General features: G+C 45.8%; 9 protein-coding genes across 9 annotated transcripts; 6 read left to right on the top strand and 3 right to left on the bottom strand.

The window, feature by feature from the left end:
- Positions 1-280: 280 nt before the first annotated feature.
- On the bottom strand, positions 281-3,266 carry SERLADRAFT_362787 (uncharacterized protein; the record flags this gene model as incomplete). Its single annotated transcript, XM_007321104.1, has 16 exons — positions 281-798; positions 856-1,266; positions 1,326-1,453; positions 1,509-1,564; positions 1,619-1,660; positions 1,719-1,805; positions 1,864-1,936; positions 1,992-2,206; positions 2,266-2,322; positions 2,380-2,461; positions 2,521-2,670; positions 2,720-2,773; positions 2,833-2,868; positions 2,918-2,971; positions 3,030-3,093; positions 3,142-3,266. 16 exons carry the CDS (start codon positions 3,264-3,266, stop codon positions 612-614), a joined length of 1,821 nt encoding a protein of 606 aa, XP_007321166.1.
- Positions 3,267-4,243: 977 nt separating this feature from the next.
- On the top strand, positions 4,244-4,586 carry SERLADRAFT_440645 (uncharacterized protein; the record flags this gene model as incomplete). Its single annotated transcript, XM_007321103.1, has 2 exons — positions 4,244-4,342; positions 4,416-4,586. 2 exons carry the CDS (start codon positions 4,244-4,246, stop codon positions 4,584-4,586), a joined length of 270 nt encoding a protein of 89 aa, XP_007321165.1.
- Positions 4,587-4,748: 162 nt separating this feature from the next.
- On the bottom strand, positions 4,749-5,879 carry SERLADRAFT_473725 (uncharacterized protein; the record flags this gene model as incomplete). The annotated part of the gene is made up of 4 exons (XM_007321102.1): positions 4,749-5,017; positions 5,084-5,171; positions 5,226-5,277; positions 5,407-5,879. 4 exons carry the CDS (start codon positions 5,828-5,830, stop codon positions 4,940-4,942), a joined length of 642 nt encoding a protein of 213 aa, XP_007321164.1.
- A 235-nt stretch (positions 5,880-6,114) lies between these two features.
- Positions 6,115-7,455, top strand: SERLADRAFT_473724 (uncharacterized protein; the record flags this gene model as incomplete). The annotated part of the gene is made up of 2 exons (XM_007321101.1): positions 6,115-6,661; positions 6,717-7,455. The coding sequence occupies 2 exons, from the start codon at positions 6,165-6,167 to the stop codon at positions 7,024-7,026; spliced, it is 807 nt and encodes a 268-aa protein (XP_007321163.1).
- Positions 7,456-8,131: 676 nt separating this feature from the next.
- On the top strand, positions 8,132-8,855 carry SERLADRAFT_473722 (uncharacterized protein; the record flags this gene model as incomplete). Its single annotated transcript, XM_007321100.1, has 5 exons — positions 8,132-8,250; positions 8,311-8,374; positions 8,425-8,553; positions 8,605-8,685; positions 8,747-8,855. Coding segments are annotated over 5 exons (492 nt in total), but the record flags the coding sequence as incomplete, so codon positions are not given.
- Positions 8,856-9,071: 216 nt separating this feature from the next.
- On the top strand, positions 9,072-10,014 carry SERLADRAFT_473721 (uncharacterized protein; the record flags this gene model as incomplete). Its single annotated transcript, XM_007321099.1, has 4 exons — positions 9,072-9,200; positions 9,261-9,407; positions 9,456-9,628; positions 9,691-10,014. Coding segments are annotated over 4 exons (527 nt in total), but the record flags the coding sequence as incomplete, so codon positions are not given.
- A 4,895-nt stretch (positions 10,015-14,909) lies between these two features.
- Positions 14,910-16,279, top strand: SERLADRAFT_473717 (uncharacterized protein; the record flags this gene model as incomplete). Its single annotated transcript, XM_007321098.1, is given in 4 exon segments — positions 14,910-15,344; positions 15,399-15,749; positions 15,809-16,050; positions 16,070-16,279. 4 exon segments carry the CDS (start codon positions 15,018-15,020, stop codon positions 16,137-16,139), a joined length of 990 nt encoding a protein of 329 aa, XP_007321160.1.
- A 200-nt stretch (positions 16,280-16,479) lies between these two features.
- Positions 16,480-18,588, bottom strand: SERLADRAFT_473715 (uncharacterized protein; the record flags this gene model as incomplete). Its single annotated transcript, XM_007321097.1, has 9 exons — positions 16,480-16,816; positions 16,869-16,982; positions 17,048-17,096; positions 17,151-17,231; positions 17,282-17,421; positions 17,480-17,506; positions 17,561-17,649; positions 17,707-17,998; positions 18,051-18,588. The coding sequence occupies 9 exons, from the start codon at positions 18,184-18,186 to the stop codon at positions 16,635-16,637; spliced, it is 1,110 nt and encodes a 369-aa protein (XP_007321159.1).
- A 107-nt stretch (positions 18,589-18,695) lies between these two features.
- SERLADRAFT_473708 (putative agmatinase) lies at positions 18,696-21,021 on the top strand (the record flags this gene model as incomplete). Its single annotated transcript, XM_007321096.1, has 9 exons — positions 18,696-18,825; positions 18,903-19,373; positions 19,432-19,547; positions 19,603-20,130; positions 20,219-20,318; positions 20,385-20,452; positions 20,510-20,564; positions 20,624-20,754; positions 20,821-21,021. 8 exons carry the CDS (start codon positions 19,238-19,240, stop codon positions 20,881-20,883), a joined length of 1,197 nt encoding a protein of 398 aa, XP_007321158.1.
- Positions 21,022-22,529: the final 1,508 nt, after the last annotated feature.

The raw sequence follows: 22,529 nt of genomic DNA, 5'->3' as shown, positions 1-22,529 counted from the left end.
CAAATCCCAAGTTAGTGCTCAGCCTAAATCACCAAACACACATGGTTGAGAATCTATCTAATTATAATTATATCTGTCATTTCTGGCTGCGGCTCATGACTCTTAGTAGTTCTTTTGTTAAGTCAGACCAATATAAGCAGACATTGATCAACGATGCTGATTTTTCTTTGTCAGATTCCTATAATTTGCTCACAAAACATATGGATGTACAAAAATAATAATAACACATCATTGTTCCCAAATGGAGTTACAGCATGTCTTCAAAACTGTTGCCAAAGTATAATTCAAAGTATAATTTGATGCCACTCATCCATGATGATCCATCACAGACTAAAATGGCTCGCACCTGACTTCTCCTACCTGCACAACTTTACGTCCCTACTGCCATCAATTCTTGTTACAACGATACTTAGTAGCCGTGCACTTGATAAAACTGCCTGAGATCCAATTTGTCTAGTGCATTACCGCCTTGAAGAGTCAAGAAGCAATCAATATTGTACGCTGTACCCCTGTACTCCAACTTCATACCGAGCCACGCGAAGAAGCCCAGATCCTATAAGTTATGGGTTCACTAAATCTCACAATAAGATAACTATCTCCAAGGTGATAGCCTACAAGCTCGGCCGCAGAAAAGACGCAAAATAGGTGTCGATGTCGTTAACTTTCTGTAGCGGGGCAACCATACCGACATAACCATCAGGGCGGACAACAACCAGTGCACCCTCGGGTCCAACACCGTAATATGAATATCCCTGGCCACCAATGTTCCCTGTGACATCGGTGTCGTCAATAAGAACCCTAAATTATGTCGAAGGTATTAGCGCCTGCATCTGTGCACGTGAGAAATTGGCCTACTTTGACCAATGGGGCCTGAGCACATCGGGGAACTCAAGATAGTCCACCTCTTCCTTCTTTCCTTGACTAATCGTGATAATGTCAAACATCGACTCCTTTCCTCCTGGTACGTAAACCTTCAAGAACCTTTCTGGTTTTTCCAGTTCCTTCGCGAGTGCATCCACGTTTCCACGCTGAGCCGTATCATTGTAGTTACCCGTGAATACAATGACTTTAAAGCGTGAGTCCGACGGAAGCAGATCCTGTAGTTCATATGGCCAAGCATCAGCAGCTCGTACGAAAACCCTGGGCGGTACTCGTTCGCCGATGATGAGATTGCTGGCGTATGACTGATGAGCGTTGTTAACAATCGCCGAATTGCTATAGTGTACTCCTATGCCACTGGTGAAGCCGCCGTACGTCTGGAACGCTCTGTTATTCGGCCCAATAAATATAACATGACGATCAAGTTTGCGTTGGGATACACAAACCTTAGGAATTCCTCGTGTGTAACGCCATCTTCATTTTCATGAGTCTGTGGTTTGCCCGAAAAGAGTGTGGAGAAGTCTTTGTCGAAAGCAATCAAATCTTGGGCATATTTTCGACGTTCTGATTCATACTGCAATCCGTGATACTAAGCACCGAGTATAAAACTTAAATGACGAATAGCTCACTGTTTTTAACAGCGACATATCCGCCCAGCCTCTCAGCACTTGTGTAAGTTTCCATACTGCACATTGATGATAAGACTGTGTGTATAGGCAGAAAATCAAATGCGAGTTACCAAGATTGTGAGCATCATTCATGCTAGCATTCATGCCCTGGCCTGCGGACATCCCTAATTAGTAAACCGAAGGATAATAAAGGGCAAGGAAAAAACGTACCCGCTTTAGGAGAGTGCGTATGACAAGCATCCCCAGCGATGAATACTCGCTCTTTAACAGAAAACCTAGACGCCACACGCTGACCAACTACGTAAAACAAACTGTGTGAGGTAGGCTCGTCACAGTATGGATCGATCAGACGTACTAATATATAGCGTCCACCAGTCAATTTCATCAACTGGAGCCAGTTTGTAAGGGTGGAGTGACTTCTGTGCGACCTAAGACGCCCCTATAATGAGAGCATATTGTGAGGCAACTTCGTAGCTACCTTACCTGCAACAATTGCTCAGGACCCATCCGGTCCTTGTCAACTCGGCCTGTACTTGGATCTAAAACATCTTTGTCCGATAATTGCATGTATATGCGTATTTTGTCTTTCTCCCGGGGAACAACAAGGCAAGATCCATTGTTTGAGTGGACAAGACTCTTATTCCGAATATCAGGGAAGTTGGTTTCCGGTATCATGTCGAGCACACCCCAAATGAACTCTGCAAAAGCACCAAAAATAGGTTAAAAGGCACACGACTCGAATAAGTATAGTACTCACCTGTTTGTTCTCCATCCATAGTGATATCAAACATTTTGCGAACCCAAGAGTGGGCGCCTGCAGTATCATCTAAATTTACTACAACCATACCATCATCACGGATTGTGTACACACCATCGGCGCCAAGGACAAACTTTGCACACACTATCTCTGTCTCTGCTTTGCCGTCCAATGGATCCAGATGCCTCAAAGTCACCTTTAAAAAGGTGTTTGAATGTGAGTGTCTCCTTGTACGCAATAGATCAGAGTACATACTCGGATAGGATGAGCTGCTGAGTCCGTCAACTCGGCTTCATCAGTGGAAAGCTCTATTGAGGTGGGTATTACGGGTCGTTCTACATCCGTGCCCAGCAAGTGCATCGAATCCAAGAAGATCGCTTCGATCCCTCCTTGATGCAGGGCCACCTGTGTATCAATTTAGTGTGTGCAATGCGTTACGAGGATCTCAACTGACCTCGAAAGGATACCGCGCTGTTGGAGCCGTTACGTCGGGAGCACGGCCCGTTCGCTTATATTGTACATGAGATTCCCTAGCGAATGAGGAACATATCTCTCATATTAACCTACCTCGATGCCGCCGGTCATGTTAGGATTGTAAAAGGCCTGGAGAAAGGTTCAGCCCCGTGATGCGAGCAGTGAAAAAACAACCCACAGCCATATGCACTTGACATGCTTCCCTTAACAGACGTTCACCTATCCCGTAGCTCTGTTCATTGTAGTCAATAAAAAGAATGTATCCAAGATGAATATGGACGATTATTTACCTGAAAAACTTCAATGGTGCGTGGGGATATACCGTCTGCCTGACCTGCAGCGACCATAGCCGGTCTTGGAACAATCATGAGCCTTGTACAGGATTGCGTTTCACGCACATACCTCTTGTCAATAATTCTAACGTTAGTCCCTGCTCTGGCGAGGGCATTGGCAGCCATTAACCCGGCAGGGCCAGCTCCGATGATGAGGACATCGACCTCAGATTCTCTGATGACAGGTGCAGGCATAGTTGACAAAAGAAAGGCAGGACTTTACGAGTTTCGAGTGGGAAATAGTGCTAGCTTTATAGGATGCGACTCGGAGTCAGGGGTGATAACAGAACTTCTCTGAGTCCGATCCAGAGCATTAAGACTTGTGAAGGAAAGCCCGATTGTGCGTGCAAACCAGATTTATACTCCTTGCGCTTCTCACACTCATCGTTTAGGAATTCGCCCTCGCAAAAGAAAACCTAAGGCGCCGTCCAGGGCAAAATCTTCTTTACGCGCCAGGTACTTCTCAAATGGGAAGGATAAATCACAAACGAATTTAATTGTAGTAATATTATAGGCAAAATTATGAATTAAGAGGAGGATCGTTACCTTAGCCGAGAAATATAGACAGAGATTGTCGGATGACATAGCCTTTGTAGAGAAGACATGGTGGACCAGAGCTTCCGAGTCCGGTCGCGCTAACACCGAGGGTAACAGTTCGCATAAGCATAACACTCATCTGCGTGACCAGATGGACTGAAAAGTACAACATACCCCCGAGGTTAATGGGCAATAACCTATACCCGCTCGCCAAAAATGTGGATACGACAGAAAAAATGAACTGGCTACTAGAAAGGCGATTATCTCGAGGTAGATAACCGTTATCTACGGCATGACCAAGCCCTCGAGGTTCCGTGAGAGCCCTGATAGACACCAATATCTTGTTCCACGGTCGCTGCGAATGATCCTTCGTGTTTGTTTGGTTAGATTAGGTGCTCACTTAACATGCCGGTGTCTTCAATGGACCCGGGTTTAAAATAGTGAACTTCCTGTATGCAAGAAGTTTTTTGAATAGCATGCGGCGAGGAGTGTGTGGCTGTATAAGTAACCGACCAGATGAAGATCCCCGTGAGAGCCAATCCATTGCGGAAGTCTTCTCTCACCCGTGGTAGCAAGTCCAAGAAAATATGTTCATATATGGTCTCTGTCAGGTTCCTTGGTTACACTGGTCAGTTATGAGCCATACGAGGAAAGAAAAAGGCACGCTAAAGCCATCAACGACGCTGGAAGGAGGCAACGGCGAAATCGAAGGCGATACGCGGCCACAGCTTCAGGTCGCATCTTGGAGTCTGTAGAGAAACACCCTACAGACTCTGCTTTACAGCACCAAACACTTGGCTGTTATAGTCATCTCAGAGCCGCGGGTCAAGCTTCCAGTCGTCTGAGATAGAGAAGCTGGTGTGTCAGGACCCGAGTATTTTTCGCGAGGTGATGGCTTCTATCAACTCCCAGCCAACGTCCTTGGGTCTTCCGAGGCTATTGCGTGCGGACGAGATGCGAGCGACGTTCGGACCTTGATGACTTGCTTGGAAGCATAAACCCAAAGAGTTCAATGCAAGGCGACAGTCAACAAAGTTTGCTTCAAGTTGTCGTTCAAATGTACATGTAGAGAAAGTACAAGTCTGTCTGGGCTGGGGTAAAGGAATGTTCCACACACCCGTGAGAGACTCGGATTTACAGTTGAAATATGTGAAATGATACATAAGTAGTAGCAAATCTGAACCATTGACAGCAAAACGTAAAATACAGTATAAGATACACGGGGCTGCGGCAAGTGGCCTACAATAATACACTAAAGAATATTCAGTACAATATAACTTAATAATTCAATAAACTTATCAACGTCTCATCATGTACTTACACTCCCAAAGCTAAACTTCGCCATATAAAACGCACTGGGAGAATTCGTCGTTCTCCATCCCTTCCTTAGTCGATAGTATCTCCCGAACCTAGTCGAGCCAGGAGTGGTCACAAGTCAGACGAGAAAACGAAATTGCAATCCTAGTAAGTCATACCTCTATGGGAGGACTGAGACCATGAACATCAGCTCGTTCCCATCTTTCAAGACGACTCATTCCAACACATGGACCATACTCGTAGGACCTATTTAAATTTATCAGCGAATAAAAACGAAGACGGAGGAACCCTTTGACTTGCATATCAAAGACGCGGAGAATTTCATGTACTTTAGTCTGACCTGCGGAATGAACTGGAAATAAGACGATCAACTCCGATTCTAACAAATGATAAAAACAAACAGAAACAAGATCTCTATGAATAAGTCCCTCTCGCTACCCATATATCATTGCCATCTGAACTGGCTATATGCGGTACTCACTAGGTTCCATATTATCCATCTTCCCCCTAACAGCATCGTAATGCTTTCTCCATCTTCCGGCCTTGTCATTCGGATCCAACGCCTCTTTCTTGATTACAACGCTTGTCACCGGGCTCCCCTGCTTCACCCACGTTCCTCGGGCGTCCGATTTACGAAGGGAAACTCGAACCTTCTTTGCAGTAATTCCATGGTCATCCTCCGACGAGACTTCAATTATGTCTTCGCTTCCTGCACCTTCCTCCCCTTCGCTTTTTCTGTGCACAAGGGATGAAGATCTCTTCAGTGGCTTGTTTCCTTGAGTACTGATATTTGAATTAGTGCGTTTGGCACTACTAAAGGAAAGAGAAGCTTGTTTCATGGGCGTAGAGTTGGTAGACTTTGTCTTTTTATTCAAAGATGATGCACTACGTTTGGAGGGCGCCATGAGTAGTTGAATGAATGGGATATGGAGATTAGATTCAAGGAGTCACATCATGGTGCAAGACAGGCCCAGGTCCGAACATAAATGGGACTGACTCGTGGGTCTGCGCATAGGAAAATGTTCAACGGCCGACTAGCTCAGTTGGTTAGAGCGTCGTGCTAATAACGCGAAGGTCTTGGGTTCGATCCCCACGTTGGCCATTGATTTTTTTTCGTGGCATGCAGAATAGGATGACATAATCACTTCGAAACCAAATGACCGCGGCCCTTATTTGAAAGTTCAACTTTGCCTTTTGTCTTTTCCTTTATCCTCCCTTTTTTTCTTTCTAGCAACGACCATGTCGACCTATTCTGACTTTTTTTCTTCTGGCCTTCTCGCACCTTACCAGGGCATCGCGGGCAGTCCAGCTCCTCCCTCGTCTCCTGTTCCACTTCCATCTAGCCCTGTTGATCCAATCGACCGTAGCATGAACCTAACACCCACACCAAGCAGCTCTGTGTTTCCCAGTTCGTACGACTCAAATGCTACCAGCATGAGCAATGGGATATTTACGATCAACACGAACTCTGCTGTGGGCACTGAACGTCCTCGATTGCGCAAACGTCGCAGCAGCCTAACTGTCGGCGCAGGCCCCATGGCACATATCAAATCGCCATCACGCAGTGCCACAAGTGCATTCCAGCGCACCGGCATTCTCTCACCAAGTCGTAGTCGCAGTGGTAGCTTGAACGAGGGGGGTGATGGTATGGGTTATTCCATCGGCGTCGCCAATGAGGGTAGCAGCCTCGTAGGTAGACTTAGGAGTGGTAGCTTGAGTTTTGGTGGAGCTTTGCGGTGAGTTTTAGCAATTCTGTAACCATACTCTTATATCCTGACTGTATGACCACAGATCGCGTCGAGTTCTTCGTAAAGCAACACCGGCGGCTCCTCCTCCGACCGCTCCCTTGCCCGAGTTGCCAGCGGTGTCGACCTCCGGAAACATGCAACCCATCCGTCGCCCGTTGGCCCATCGCTTCTATTCTGTTGACAATTACACGCCTAGCACACTCCCATCGCCTTCTCTGCTCAGCCCAGATTTTGCTAGCAAGTTGGCGATGGCGATGAATACACCTCCTTCGTTAAGCCCGATGGATAGACCAGTTGATAGTGCCTATTTTACTCGCGTCAACGAATCCGATGAAGTAATGAAGGAAAACTGAGTATTGATGTGCTTACATGACTTCGTAAAGCAAAATTCTCGCGGCGCTGGATTCGCTGTGTTTTTCGCACCGTGCTTCTTTATGTTTTTCTTTCTGCACATTTATGATATATTTCTTAGCCTAATATTCACAGCCATTGCTGCATCTTCCGTCTTTTCCCCTATGAACCATGTAGAGTTTCTGCAGACACGAACCCTATTTTCGGATATCCCGAAAATATGACTGTTTACAACTTGCTTGACTATAATTTCAGATTTCTTTCCGAGCCGTGCTTAGTTTCGTGTATGCTTTCTCTCTTTGCATGATCTTGGACTATTATGATGCTTGTGTTTTCCAAGTGCTAACTGGTTGAATGGTAGACGAGCACACATCCATACCTCGAATATGATACTCTTCTGTTCTGCTCTGTTATCGGCGCGACAGTCTTGCTGTTACAACGCCTTGGCGCGTCGTGCCGTAATTAAGTCACGTGGTAGCAGTACTCTTTGCCTGTTGCAATGTCTCGCTGGCTTTATCTTGAAGCTACAGTTTCTTTTGGCACCATATCCTCATTTTTGAAGGCCTCGATGAGAAATTATTCATTTGTCTACGGGACTCTACGGGTAGTTTCATGGACAACTCAAGTGACTGGATTCACCTGAGGGAAATCTCCCAGCGTCTGTGGAACATATCGGCACACCCCCACCTCGTGTTCGGCTAACACTAATGAGGGCCTCGATTATTTTGATATCGCTTCCCAATTTGCCAGTAGAAGGAGCCCAAGGCGCTATCAGCCCCGTCGGCCCCAAAACACATGTTCCTCACCTGATGCAGACTCATGCAGGCAACGAGGTACAAGCATCATGTATCTCGGCAGGTCAGACTATCAGCTCCTTTAAAAGTCAAGTATGAGCGATCGAGGGCAACAACTCATATCTTTGCTCCTGCTTGATTCGCCTGGTTGCAAGTCGTATTTCGTACCATTCGACAAAACCTTGGACCGCCTCGGCTTATTATCCTTATTGTCTTCCCCAGTTTGGGCATTGGTACAGTAACGACTCAAGCTATAAACCTCGACTCAGCTCCATTTCTCCCCCTCTCAAGTTCTATAACCCAACCTCTAGTTCCACTTAGGATGCTTCCTGTTACCGACTTCCAATTCGCCGTTTGTGGGTTTGCCACATTTGCCGCTACTGTCGGCTTTGCTTGCACAAGACGACTCGCAAGACCAACCACTACCCAGCCGTGAGTTAATCTATGAAACAAACCGACAGGAGGATACGAAATAATATGGGCCAATAATAGCGACGTAGAAGCGGGCAGCTTGGCATGTACAGAAATGTCAGGAGAAACACTGGCGATGGAGAAGGTAAGCCCTTACCCCCTACCTTTTCCTCTTTTTAACTCATAGCCTTATAGCCGCTCGATGAGAAGGCTTCTGCAGCCTCTTTAAAGCGAAAGTTGACCGAGGATACAGACGAGCCTGCAGAATGTGAGCGTCCTCAGAAACGCAGCAAAACTCCGCCAGTCGAAGAAGAAAACCAGGCCGTCTGTTTAATTAACAGTATCATGTAGAAGGGCGTACTGATTTTATGTTAGATCCCACCTGTTGTTCCCCAGCCAAACCTCTGCGGCGCTGATCCAGCAAACTCAGAAGACATAGAATCTTATTCTCAGCAGGTAAGCGCTTCATTTTGTTCAGACTTTGGCACGAACTTATGGCTCGCGTAAGCCAAACCAGATAACTGCCCACTCGACGCACGTCGAATTGAAAGATGAGGTCGCAACCTCGAAATATGAGCCCATCAACGAACCCATCAACGAACCCATCAACGAACCCACCAATGATTTTTCCGAGCCAAAGGAACCAGTCATTGTACATCCAGTACCCTCTCGACCACCCACTCCCGTCTTCACCGCTAAGGCTTTTTCAGCATATGCCAATGCTGGTTCTTTCTTCCCAACCAGTCTTTCCGGGCCTTCTCACAGTGATGGAACACCTGCATGGCGGAGAAGTGATAGCCCGCTAGGAAAGAGCACGTTAGACGATAGCGAAGCCCTAGGAGGAAAGAAGCCTGAATTTGCTTCTGATAATAGTGGAAACGTGACGCCTGCTTTATCAATTAAAGGCAACGCAATTGAAAGGGAAATTGACACTCTTTGTGCTATTGGCCCTGTGAAACCACTACAATCTCGTGAGTGACTCGACGACTTCATCGTCTGCTGTTATTCTAATCCTTGATGATCTTGTACAGTTTTCACCGGTGAGGAGGATGAGACAATTCAATCGGAGCTCAAGGGAGTCAAGCTGTTCATCAAACGTGGTAGTAAAGAATTTACGGATGGTATCTATGGTCATATAAAAATCCTTGCACATACCAAACACCAAACGGACAGATTGCGTACGTTATTCGCTCGTAGCTTTGACACTTTAACTGATATCCAGCTAGTCTTTCGTCGAGAACCTCTAGGACAAGTCTCTGCGAACATCAAGATCCGCCCAGCCGTTCATTGTGCTTTCGATGCGGAGGAAAATATACTGCGGGTGATCCACAAAGAGCTAGTTGAACCAGAAAACAAAGGAGAAACCCAAAAGGAGGTAATAGTAATATATGCTCTCAAGGTCAGTTATCTACAGCCCGCATATAATTGCACACGTTATAACCCGCCCATGTGCTCTCACAGCCTGGGAGAGCTTCTAAAGCAGATTTCAAGACATTTTCGGAAGATCTCTTGGCTAACGCACATCTAAAAGCAAGTTGATTTCGTACACAGCTGCTTGGGAATCCGAGAAGATTCCATCTTGATGAACCCATCATTGAAGGGCTCTGCGCTGGGCGCTTGGCCTTTTCGTAGTAGATGGGATGTTGTCCAAACTGGCTTACCGGGCGCTTCAGCAAACTCTGAAGTTGGCTACAGCATAGCAAAGCCGTCGCGACGGGACGGGACGATTTTGATCATCGTATTGACGATTAGCAGTATGGGCGTGATCCGCTATCTTACGGATGCATTTGAATTCTGTGAACATGTATTATGCATTATGCTACTCGTGCCATTAGTTATGGTAGTTATGCCTCGAGCGTGCCTTCCCTTGTTAAGTAGTACATACAAACTGTGTGCATGGTTGTTTGTCATGAATGCATTTTCTTACGTAACGACACCTCCCATCTTGCCGCGATCCGTCAAAGACATCCTCGAGCTCAGCGACCCCGTGCAATTGACTTGACAAAGTACAAATGAATGTTCGGAAGCGCAATTATATTCATTAAAGAAACTGAGAGAAAACTATGGCACGAGGTGTTGAATCTCCTGCTACACAAACTCCCCTACCCAAAGTCTCATTCGTTGTGGTGCAAAACGATGGGTCAACGCAGCCAGCCGGTATTCATGACCTTCAAGCCAGATCGTATGGGTGTATGTTACTATGAACCAACTCTTGTGCACTTTCGCTAATGCCACCATCAGACAATGATTTTTCCGAATTCCAAAAGCCGGAGCACTACATTCGATACATAGGTATGTTTCGTCTTAAGGGTTCAAGGGTCCAATGATTGACATGTACCAGAGCCGCTGGAGAGCGAATTGGCTATTCAAGTTGAATATGATATGGATGAACAAGGTGAAACTTACACCATATGTGACCTATGCTTAGCTTGCTGAACCACCACCTTTCATAGACCAGGAGTGGTTGGATGCACTAAATGTCGAGAGAAAGAAGGATCAGCTGAATACGGTATCTTATGAGACCTTGGAGATAGTAATGGACAGACTGGAGAAAGAATGGTTTGATCTGGTGAGTTGAGTGTATGCTCGCAACTATGCCACATAATTAGCTGACAGTACATCTAGACTAAAAATATCCCTAAACCTGACCTGGCTCTACCATCTGAAGATTCTACATGTGCTATATGCGACGATTCTGAGGGAGAGAATAGTAATGCTATTGTGTTCTGCGATGGATGTAATTTGGCTGTACATCAAGGTATTTCTCTCTTGTTTCGTCACCATACAGACTACCTGACCTGGTGAAGACTGCTATGGAGTTCCATATATTCCAGAGGGCCAGTGGTTGTGTCGAAAGTGTACAGTTTCTCCAGAAATACCAGTGGTTCGTCGTCTTCATAACTCAAATTTCCAGCCCTGTTGACGTCTCATAATGTAGTCGTGTATTCTATGTCCGAACGAAGGTGGTGCATTCAAACAAACAGTGTTTGGAGATTGGGCTCACCTTCTATGTGCCATCTGGATTCCCGAAACTCGTGTGGCTAATGAGGTATTCATGGAACCCATCACAGGGGTCGACAAGATATCAAAGCAACGGTGGAAACTGGTCAGTCGGTGATGCTCAGCCCTTATTCATGTGCATGACTGAATGTATGCAAAACACAGAAATGTTCTATATGTGGGATACGCGAAGGTGCATGTATACAATGCAGCAAGACCTCGTGTTTTCTTGCTTTCCACGCTACTTGCGCTAGGAAAGAAAAATTATTGATGCCAATGAAGAGCAATCAAGGGACCGAACCCGGAATGCTGACTTGCTATTGCGAGAAGCATCTGCCAGTGCGTTTTATTTAGTAGACTTTGGTCGAATGTGGTATTGATATAAGTTCTTTCAGAAAGAACAACAAGAAACACGATTTACTGCACTAGCTGCTGATGGGATGGATGGTGATAGCAACGACCCAAAAACATCTAAATCTGCTCGTGCCTATGCCAAAACTTATAAAACAGGTCCACCTTTAGTGCCGAACATCATTGTGGAGAGAATCTTACACTATATAGCCAAAGTCAATATCCGCAAGAAAACCGATTTCATCACATTGGTTTGCAAATATTGGAGCTTGAAGAGAGAGGCGAGACGAGGCGCTCCTTTACTCAAACGACTGCACTTGGAGCCATGGACAGCATCGAATGCAAATAAGCAACAAACAGAAGTCGAAAAGGCCGCGAAGCTTGACGTACGTTTCTCAGGCTATTTACTACGTTGATTCACTTACATGGCTTTCCTATCAGCTACTGAGACGCTTTCGGAAAGATCTGGAAGCGATTCGTGATCTAGCACTACTCACTCGTAAACGCGAAAGCCGAAAGCTGGTACAAGCGGAAAGTATGCAAAAGGTAATCGGGCTTGCTTTGCTTCCCCATGAGCCTCCCCTCCGACTAGCTTTTGAGAGGATTTTGGCGTGAGCCCCCCCATTTGTCAGAACCTCATAAATACTCAACTTTACCCTGTTCAGACTCGATCGCCAAGGTTTATTCAAGAATCCTGTCTCGAAGGCAGAAGTACCTGACTATTATGATGTTATCCAAAATCCAATGTGTTGGAATATCATTGACAATAAGCTTGATCGTCATGAATATTGGGACTTACAGTCTTTCAAGGTCAGCCTTTCCTGTAGCCTCCCTACTACAGTCGACTAAATGTTTCGTATCAGGGTGATATTGACCTTGTACTCACAAATGCCATGATCTATAACAAACCCGGAACCTTATTCTACAAAACTGCTCAGAGAGTCCAAAGCACTAGTCAGACCATTTTGTCTGAGTTAGATCGTCTTTCCATCTTGCATTTACCACTGAATGCTCTGGAGAACGGCATCTCGACTCCTGAATTTCCTCCAGTAGAACACACTACAATCGGTGATCTCGAACCTCCTTTGCCCTTACTCGAACTTGTATCTTCCATGGATGCCATCCAAGACGATATAAACCTTATTCTTGATCACGATCCTCTCACGTCGCTCTTTGACTACGAGCTTGGAAGATTCAAGCCACCACCACCACCACCTCCCAAACTACCACCACCTCGCAAGGGGATAAAACGCAAAGCAGTATCAAGTGCGAGAGGTAGAGCTCTTGATTCGTCTCCTGGGTTCCGCGCCCCGAGGACAAGACGGGCATTGGCTGCTGCTGCTGCGTTCGAGGCAGAAGCTCATGGCGGAGTTAACCCTGACACTGATGACCGACAAATGGATGGCACAAAACAGAAGGGCCTCAAGTCACGCCGCGTGCCATTTATTCTCCCTGGGCAAAGTGACGTGCCACCTATGGTTGATAATGTGGATAATCAACGTTCGTTCAAGATGTTCGATGCAGGTTGGATTTTACCGCCAGATCAAAAACGTGGTGGAAGAGTGCCTGTGGATAGGTCTACACTCCCACCCCCGAAGAAGCGCATACGGACAGGTCAGTGTATTCTCATTTTCACACTGTTGCATACTAATGACGTTCCCAAACCGCAGGCGGTGAGACTTCTCGTCTTTCCAATTTCAGTACTCCTATGTCAGAAAAGCAAATGTTACAAGCATCCTCGTCGTTACCTGAAAGCCTTCCAGATACTTCAAATCAACCTGTGCCTCACGTGGAGGAGGGAGAAGTTGAAGTGGACATCATAGCAGATAAACTAGAGGATAGTATGCAAGTCACTGATCCAGCGCCAGTTGTTGGGCCAACTCTACCTCCTGGTGCTATTATTGCTCCAGATGGGACGATTATCATCGAGGAGCTAGACTCACCAGCCACTCGCAGACAAAAGAATATGCGTCGCAAAGCTGAAAAATCTCGACAAGTTGCTAGTGCTCTAACCCCATCAAGGTCTACAAAGTCTCGAAAATTGCTCCCATCGAGTGATAGAGATGTTATTGAGAATGAATCGGATCTGAGCTCCTTGAGTGATCTAGATTCTGATGAAGAAAATCCAATATCGTCAGCTCTCTATTCGGCAGCAGAGGCTCGTAGAGAGGAGGAGGAGGAGGAGGAGGGGGAAGAGGGGGAAGGGGAAGAGGAGGAAGAGGAGGAGGAGGAAGAGGAGGAGGAGGAAACGAGACAAGAAAACGGAGCAGAGGAAGTAATACACCATGCAGGTAATCAGCCATCACAACCTGAATCCACACCAGCTGCGATAAATCTTAAGGAGGGAAATATGTTAGAAGGTGGTACACTCGGTAAGTCTGTGCTCAATATTGTTCAGCATCCTATAATCATTTCCCATCTTTTATAGTTTGGGCCAAAGCAGGCAAGTACATCCGTTTGGCATATTGTTACATGACTGCTAATGGCGGGAACTATATCAGATACATATCCATGGTGGCCTGCTGTAATATTTGAACCAGACGACATCCACATACCCAGAAATGTCCTTAAGGAGCGGAAGTCCGCTCGCAAAGCTGACGACTCTTCTTTACATCTGGTTCGATTTTTCGACAGAACTTCTTCATGGTGAGCTGCATTCTTGTTTGGATTTTTATATTCGTTACGACCTAAATTATAGGCAGTGGCTTGATGTCAGCAGACTGTTACTTCTGAAGGAGGATGCAGGTGAATATTGCACTGATATATATTGTCATGTCTGTTATACTTACGCTTGCTTAAATTTTACAGCCTTGGATATGGAGCTACTAGCGCCGTCTTCCCGAAAGCAACGCTGGAAGAATTCTAGCATACGGCAAGAATGTCGAGAAGCGTATAGGTAAGGCTCATTTCTCCCTCGGTGGTAGTCTAAGTCACTCATCTGACACTCACCAAGGCGTGCGCTGAAAGAGATGGAAACAGATGTCGATGCCGAGCTCGAGGGACCAGGACCGATGGATGTAATGTGAGTACTATCTACTTGCCCCCCCCCTCGATGGGGTATGCTTGAACTTTCTATACCAAAAGCCGACGCGCCACTGACTCTGAGGATGCAGATAACATATAATGAGGGCTGGAACCAATATTCATATACTTCGAGTATTTGTATCTATGCGTATGTATATATCATTTGCGTCTGATTCGTATATCGTGGATTTAAGGGTGTCAGTGGGTTAGATTCTGAACGGGTGAATATTTGCTGGCTACCATGGAAAACCGTTCGGTACCCGGAAGATACCGACGTAGTGCTTAGAAATCGGCACTTCTCATGCAGGCAACTAGAAGGTGCTATTATGCTATACCAGTCTGCGATGTAACTTGAACTCTGTTTTCTCTTTGCGTTATTCTTTTCATTGTCATATCAGTCTCCAACAATCATCATGACTTCCGACATATCTATTCGTGTTACCTTTCGCGGCACTTCTCATACGCTCTCACTTTCTCCAGAGTCATCTTTATCATCCTTGCAAGACCACTTGGAACAGTTGACATCGGTACCACCATCGTTACAGAAGTTGTTGTATAAAGGAAAGAAAGTTCAACATCAAGAAAACGCATCGCTTGCCGAAGTAGGGCTCAGAGATGGCATTAAAGTGCAAATGCTGGGGTCCACTTTAGATGAGATTGGCGGCCTTAAAGCGCTAGAGGACGAACACCACAGGAAGGATCGTATCCTCCGTGAGAGAGCTCTGAAGCCCCAAGTCAAAGTGCGTCCAAGTTGCTTCTCTCAGCTGGGACTTTAGCTTATTGTCAGACCCCAGGTGCGATCAACCGGCTTTTCCAGTAGTATATCCACCAAGTACATTTTCCACCGCTTGGAACCCCTTCCCCATTTGCCCAAGCCAGAGACCGCATTATCATTGCTCACTCGATTATCGAATGACCAAGGAATTCGTCATGTAATGCATAAGCACGAATTTTCTGTCGGATTGCTTACGGAGCTTGCACCGCATGAGCATCCTGGGCTATTGGGGTTGAATGTGAATGGTGGCCAGGAAATCAAACTCCGGCTGCGTACTAATGATTATGATGGCTTTCGAGACTATCGAACTATCAGGCGCGTACTTTGTCACGAACTAACGCACAACGTTTGGTCAGATCACGATGACAATGTAAAGTACTCTATCTACGAGTTAATTGAATGCTGCATCTCATCATTTTATGGGCATAGTTCAAGGAACTCAACTCCAAATTGAATCGGGAAGTTGTGGAGTTCGAAACGTCTGTCGCTGAAGGCACCTATTCTCTCCTAGGCGACGGAGACCTGTATGAACCATCATCAAGGTTGGAAGCAGAGGCACGTGCCTATGTTTTGGGTGGTGACACTCAGGCCTTATCGGGGAGCCACATGCACGATGGTGTCGAGGAACGAAGGCGCAGGATTTTACGTGCTGCCACCTCCCGATTACAGAGAGAAGAAGAAGAGCTAGAGCAGAGCTGTGGAACAGCCGGACCTCATCAACTCCCATAACTCTCTTTGTGCGATCGACCCGCCACTATAATTGTGTTGATAGGGAAGGGGACCATGGATGGTTTTGTTATTTGTAGACTAGCTAGTGTGGATTTTCTCGCCTTATTCGTTATTCGTTATCTAATTTGTTGTACCCTCCGAAATTGAACGTAGTGCTCATGTTCAGCGTTAGATGACTTCTAGTTAAGGCACCAATAAGAGACGAGACGAGATTGACTCATCAGCTAAGCCAGGTAGATAAATGCCTGGTGGAAAGCTTCGGCACCACGAAATTGTTCACCATATAGGCGAATCCAAGAAATTTCCCTCTTGTACTCGTCTTTTCTTTCGTTGATGCCACCTAGAAACAAGAGACGATTGCACACGAAGTAGAAAAGCTGGCGTCTGGCATAGCAAAATACTTATGAACTACTGCATATCTGCATCACCGAAATACATACTATATATCTTCTACGCGAGGAAAATGAGCTAGTCTTGATCTTGAGAAAGTACTTACTACTACTATACAGTAGGTTTGTTTATTTGATCAGTCTGGTCTATAATTCTGATCGGTTGGAAGCCCTAGGTGTTGCTGAGAGCGATTATCACGCCTCTTCGCTTCTTCCGCATTCCTTTCAATACCTTTTTGGATCTCCCTGTCCCAGTCGGTCCCCAACCATACAACCGCGTACTCACATATACCGACAGTGAATAGACCAATCACTTGACCTAATACAACGTGTCAAAAGAAATGCCTCGCTTAACGTTCACATGACCTTACCTATCCATAATCCTTGGAGTCCGAGGCGTGTGCGAAAAGCTAAAGTTATGCCTATGGGAAGGGCCAAAACATAGTATGCAAGGATATTGAAGAAAGCTCCGAGATGCTGGCGACCTATACAGAGAAGTAAGTCGAAAGTCACTAGTGCAATATTGTGCAATATTAAGTATTGACGTTACCTTGCCCTCGGAGAACGCCTCCGCATGAGTTTGCTAATCCATCTGCAATCTAAAACACAATAATTAAATATATTGTACGTGCTAAAGTGATTTGCCTGCATACTTGGAATGATGCCACGAATGGCATTACCTTGCTGACAAGATTTACGACGTCCTGATCGTCACTAAAAATGTAACCAAATATCTGAAAGAGTGGATGAGACACGAACTGAACGGAAGATGGCCGGTACGCACGTCTTTGGCAGCTAACATAGCTATCATGATGACAAGACCAACGAGGACAGCTAGTAAGGCAACCGCATGTGCTGCACGTCGAGCACCAGTGGCCGTGCGAGCACCAAGAAGATTTCCAATGCGATTTGAAGCAACAACACCTGAGTAGACCTCGCTCGTGAAGATGCTCAACAGTAAACATATCAATGCTAAAAATACCTATGCCAAATGGAAGGGTGCTTATTACTGAGGCATTATTTTAGCGAAAGCACATAGGAAGTCACTTGTGAATATTTTTACTTTGGTCTGTCGTCATTATCACCGACTGTGCAGCCAGCGAAAGCTTTCCCAAACGCCCAGCTGCAAGCGCAACTATTTCGAAGGCAGCCCTTGGAGATTTACTGTTGAAGGGTTTTATTTTTTGGAGGATAAAAAAAGGAACTCACCATTCTGTTCCTACCATGAATATCCCAGGTAAAGCCAATTTCAAGAACGTGTAACAACTGCCAAGGTCTAACACGGCTTTGGGTTGCAGACCACCCCACGTTCCGTGACTCTTATGCGTCGGAGATAGAGATGTGAATATAACCAAGAGAAAGAAACATGACCAGTAGGTGAAAGATAGCGCCACAGGAGATCCAAGTAAACCAAGACTGGTATGATGAACCAGTACTATATTCATGATTAGATTGATGGGAGCCATAATGATGAGAACAATAGTAGATGTTCTCATAATGCCTATACGCAAAATATGAGGGCACTTAAAGCGGGAACCTAGATAGAACCATACCTTGACACTGTAGATACTTCTTCAGCGACTCGAAAGCGATGTAACCAGGCGCACCAATAATAAGGACGCGCAAAAATCTCTGCACATCCCTGCAAAGGGCTTCTGGTTCTCCAATCGCCAACAGCAAAGGCTCCATAAAGGTCCAGAGAACGAAAACCGGGATGAGAAGGCACCATAGAATGACTATGCATCGCTGGAGATGCACGGAAAGGTCTGTCGGATGGCTTCCACCGGTGAATGCTTGCGATCCCAAAGTATCAAGAGCAGATCCACCGCCGAGAGCTACACACCATCCTGTGAAGGAGAACGAGATGTGGGATCATAGTACTGGGAGAACAAAGGAATACCGAGTACTAGCCAGAAACGAAAGCCACCATTACTGAAAATGCTGCAGCGGACAGCTCTTCTGGACCAAGTCGTCCCGCAACCCATATGGAAACGGTTTGTATAGAATTCTGTAGGACATAAGAAAGAACGACTACAATATTCTCAGTAAAGCGGGACGAGTAGTGAATATTGTAAAACAAATGTCCTCACCAGGGATCGAGTCCACGGCCAAAGAAGCAAGAAGTCGCCAGCCGGGTGGCTGTGACTCTACTTCCACTTGCGGTATGTCTGGAATTGAGGTCAAAGAATCATTTTCTTCGATGGGTCTAAGCATTGCATCTGACAAAAGGGGAGCAGTCTCATCAAAGGAGAACGACATTTCGACACAGGCAAGGAAAATACGAATCCACAAGCTGATGCATCCTCGCTTTTAATTGAAATCCAGATGGTATGTCGAATTTCGGTTCTTTACAATCACTTCTGCCGGTGGGGCGATCAGCTTATGGAATTTCTCTCTCCACACAGTAGGTACTGTTCACATGAACGAGGCTTTCTTGATGCATCGTGTTCATCGGATTTGATGAATTTGCGGTGGAGATATTTTTGTAACCCATTTCTTTCCATTCTTTCGTACTGATTCTTGATAAGAAGGGAGCAGAACCTGAACCTTATAGGTTCAAATCGCCTCGAGGCAAAATAAATCAAGATACGAGGAAAGCGCTCCTTGTACGGTAGTGACGAGATAAAAACGCTGATCATGGGATATGATTTTTCCCGCGAGAAATCCTTTTTAGCCATTCAACATTTTGCTATCGAAACACCAACCTCCCCATTCCCCTCTGTTCAATTATACTTTCAATATGAAACATTCAACTGCTTTCTTGATTTTATCTGCTTTTCTGGTGCCTATTGCGGCCCATGACCACCACGAGGATCAAATGCCATTGGACTATGTGAAGTTCCCTTACCAAGCTATTTATCCAGGTGACGATGATGGTACAGTGTTGCATCGTGGATCCCTAATTTGGCATTCGTACTCACTACACCATTTCAGTAACTGCTGACTCAATCTTCTCCGGAATTACTACCTTCGCCAGACTCCCTTGGGTGCAATGTCTAACCAAAGATAAGGATGATCTTTTCGATGTGGCATTTCTCGGAGCGCCTTTCGTACAGTAGATTCGACACTCCCAGCTAAACATGTATTCTAACAGCGCTTTGCTAGGATACTGGAACTTCATATCGTCCCGGTGCTCGGTTTGGCCCTGCTGGCATTCGTGCTGGCTCTCGCCGCTTGACGCTCTATGGCGGCTACAATGTTCCCCTCCAGGTCAACCCTTTCCTTTCTGGATTAAAGGTCGTGGATTGCGGCGACATCCCCGTCACGCCTTATGACAACAAATATGCTATCAAACAAATTGAAAATGGGCACAAGCAACTTCTTCACCGCCCCGCATTTTCTCCTCTTGGGAATGACTCTTTGACGGGCCAGCCGCTTTTGCCTATATCCTTGGACGGGAAAAATCATCCCCGTATCATTACTCTCGGCGGTGATCATACGATTGTTCTCCCCCTCCTGAGGTCTATATATTCAGCATATGGAGCCATATCCGTGATTCACTTCGATTCGCACCTTGATACTTGGAAGCCATCCGTTTTTGGAGGTGCTCCATCCGAGCAAGCGGCGATTAATCACGGCACTTACTTTTACTGGGCAAGCCAGGAGGGATTGATCCGAAACGGAAGTTCCATTGCAAGTATCTGTTTTCTAAATCATCCACCCCCCATTTCATATTGTGTGCCGTTGAAAGCTTTGATCCTAGTTTGTCCTTCTATAACAGCACGGCGCCATCAGGACAACGCTTTCTGGTCCGGCTGACTACACCAATGACGATGAATCTGGTTTCCAGAGAATTGAAGCACGAGAAATTGACACAATTGGTATATGATACCCTTGTCCTAGTGTCGCCGTGTACGTCGCATGATCCACTGATATACTCTTATCAGGAACGGATGGAATTATCAAGAAGATCCGCGAAACTGTCGGAACTAGACCAGTATATCTTTCAATTGATGTCAGCTTGGGGATAACACTGTTTTACGTCTTGGCTGACCACATTTTTTTTGGCCAGATTGATTCAATTGATCCCGCGTTTGCGCCAGCTACTGGAACCCCGGAAACTGGAGGTTGGATTTAACGTACCTTTATTCTCGTGTCAATCATTAACAGATCTGCCTGTGATCAGGCTGGTCAACCCGCGAGCTTCGCACCATCTTAAGAGGCTTAGATGGCCTCCACATTGTCTCTGCTGATATTGTCGAGGTTGCTCCAGCATACGATACAAACGCCGAATTGACCACCATGGCGGCCGCGGACGTAAGTGCATCTAAAATACTATCACGCTAATCTTTCAATTGACCCACATTTTCCTACATTGCAAAGGTGCTTTTTGAAGTACTCAGCGTAATGGCTAAGACTCCTTTAGGTAAAGTAAAGGAAAACTGAGAAACATGTAATCTCAGTACCATATGGAAAAGATAGCTTGTCCGATTTATTGTTACATCAAAGTTCTTTACCGATGCCTATGCAAATATTGTTTCCTCACTCAGATCTGCAATATTACCTGTCTTCCAAAATTAGAAACTAGTGCGTTTGTGAATTACGTAACAATGTGCTTCTCAAGGTAGTTCGGAAGGCCTCAGAAAAAGCGAAGTTTGGCACTTGAATCTCTACTACTACATGCATCTGGTCCCAGCCCACTATGTGGAATTCAATACCCAGATTATATCGAAGCCAATTCCGCGCAATAATTTTGCCAATGGCGGCCGGTATACGCGCGCAAGCATAAATGCCATCAACATCGCCTAAGGAAAGTGAAATATCTGAGGTTGGTGTGCTCAGGTTGGTGAGTAATGGTGGCTCCATTCTCTTCCAGCCTGCCTCGAGGCCCATCACGTTCCACGAGATTCTTCAATCAAGAATCACACATGGGCAACCCGAGTCTCATAAGCTTCACCCCTTCTATCTTCCGAACATTCCGATAACGATGAAGTCTGTACCAGTCTTCCGTTCCGTACACAACTTACGTATCATATATCCGAAATTTCCAGGCTGCCATCATCCATCATCATCTGGATTGAAATGCAAGAGTTGTCTTGAAAAGGCGCATAAAATCTCACATGTGCCGTAGTTATCCGAAAGGTGGAGTATCCCGAGGGCTTTACTTATGGCAGACACTGTTCACGAGGTCTCAAACGTGTTTGTACACCTAGTGTGGACTTACACAAGGTATGTCACTTTCTTTGTGATAGTAGTGTACGCAAAAGTACCTTCAGCTCCCCAAACGGTACTGAAATTAGGTACAGAAGTTGACGTTACTCAGTTGAAGACGAAAACGCTAACAGAAACGCTACCGCTATCATGTGCTATCACGGCCCGACGCAAGGTCCGCTACATATTCTGGTCTATTCCCGCAATCACGCTTGACACGTTCTTTTCAGTGTAGCATGCGTGATACACACCCCTCACACGTGTGGGTTTACTTAGTCTTTCGTGCGACCTATACACGATTTTCTATGTCGTAACTGATGGTGTTGTAGAACCTCAATAATCTCCAAAGAAAATGGCGCCATTCTGAGGAGCGCTGCATTACTGCCTTCTCTATAGGAGAGACGTTGTCACTATTACTTCGTGGATCTGGCATGCTGTGGAAAATAGACTATCGATCCACGAAGCCGCTTTCATATTGGGTTCCTCAACGGAAGAGGCAGTCTAGCGTGGATTATGCTAATAAACCTTGGTCCTCCTTTGGGTTAACCTAAATTCCTAGATTTTGTTTAGCCGCCATCCGAAGGTGAAATTTTCGGACCTCTTAATTCAATGATCATTGGATCGCTTAGGACGGTATGTTTCTTTACTTATTGTCCTGAAGAGAATCCAGACTTTTTAGCACTTGACACGACGTCCCAGAGGCTATCCAAGATACAATGTGACTTTGGGCGCCCGAAGAGCACCACCGCCCTGGGTTGGCTCGAATCTTATCTTACGGTATGTAAACACTATCCGGGGTTGTCTAGAATGACGGTGCATGTGTATTTTGATATTCTCCTTTGTCAAGGTTCAGAAGACGCCTAGAAAACTATTGAACCAAA

This window comes from Serpula lacrymans, assembly GCF_000218685.1.
Source record: "Serpula lacrymans var. lacrymans S7.9 unplaced genomic scaffold SERLAscaffold_10, whole genome shotgun sequence".
In the NCBI taxonomy this organism is placed as follows: Eukaryota; Fungi; Basidiomycota; class Agaricomycetes; order Boletales; family Serpulaceae; genus Serpula; species Serpula lacrymans.
The sequence above is the reverse complement of the archived record's forward strand: the minus strand, read 5'-3'. Positions and strand labels throughout refer to the sequence as shown.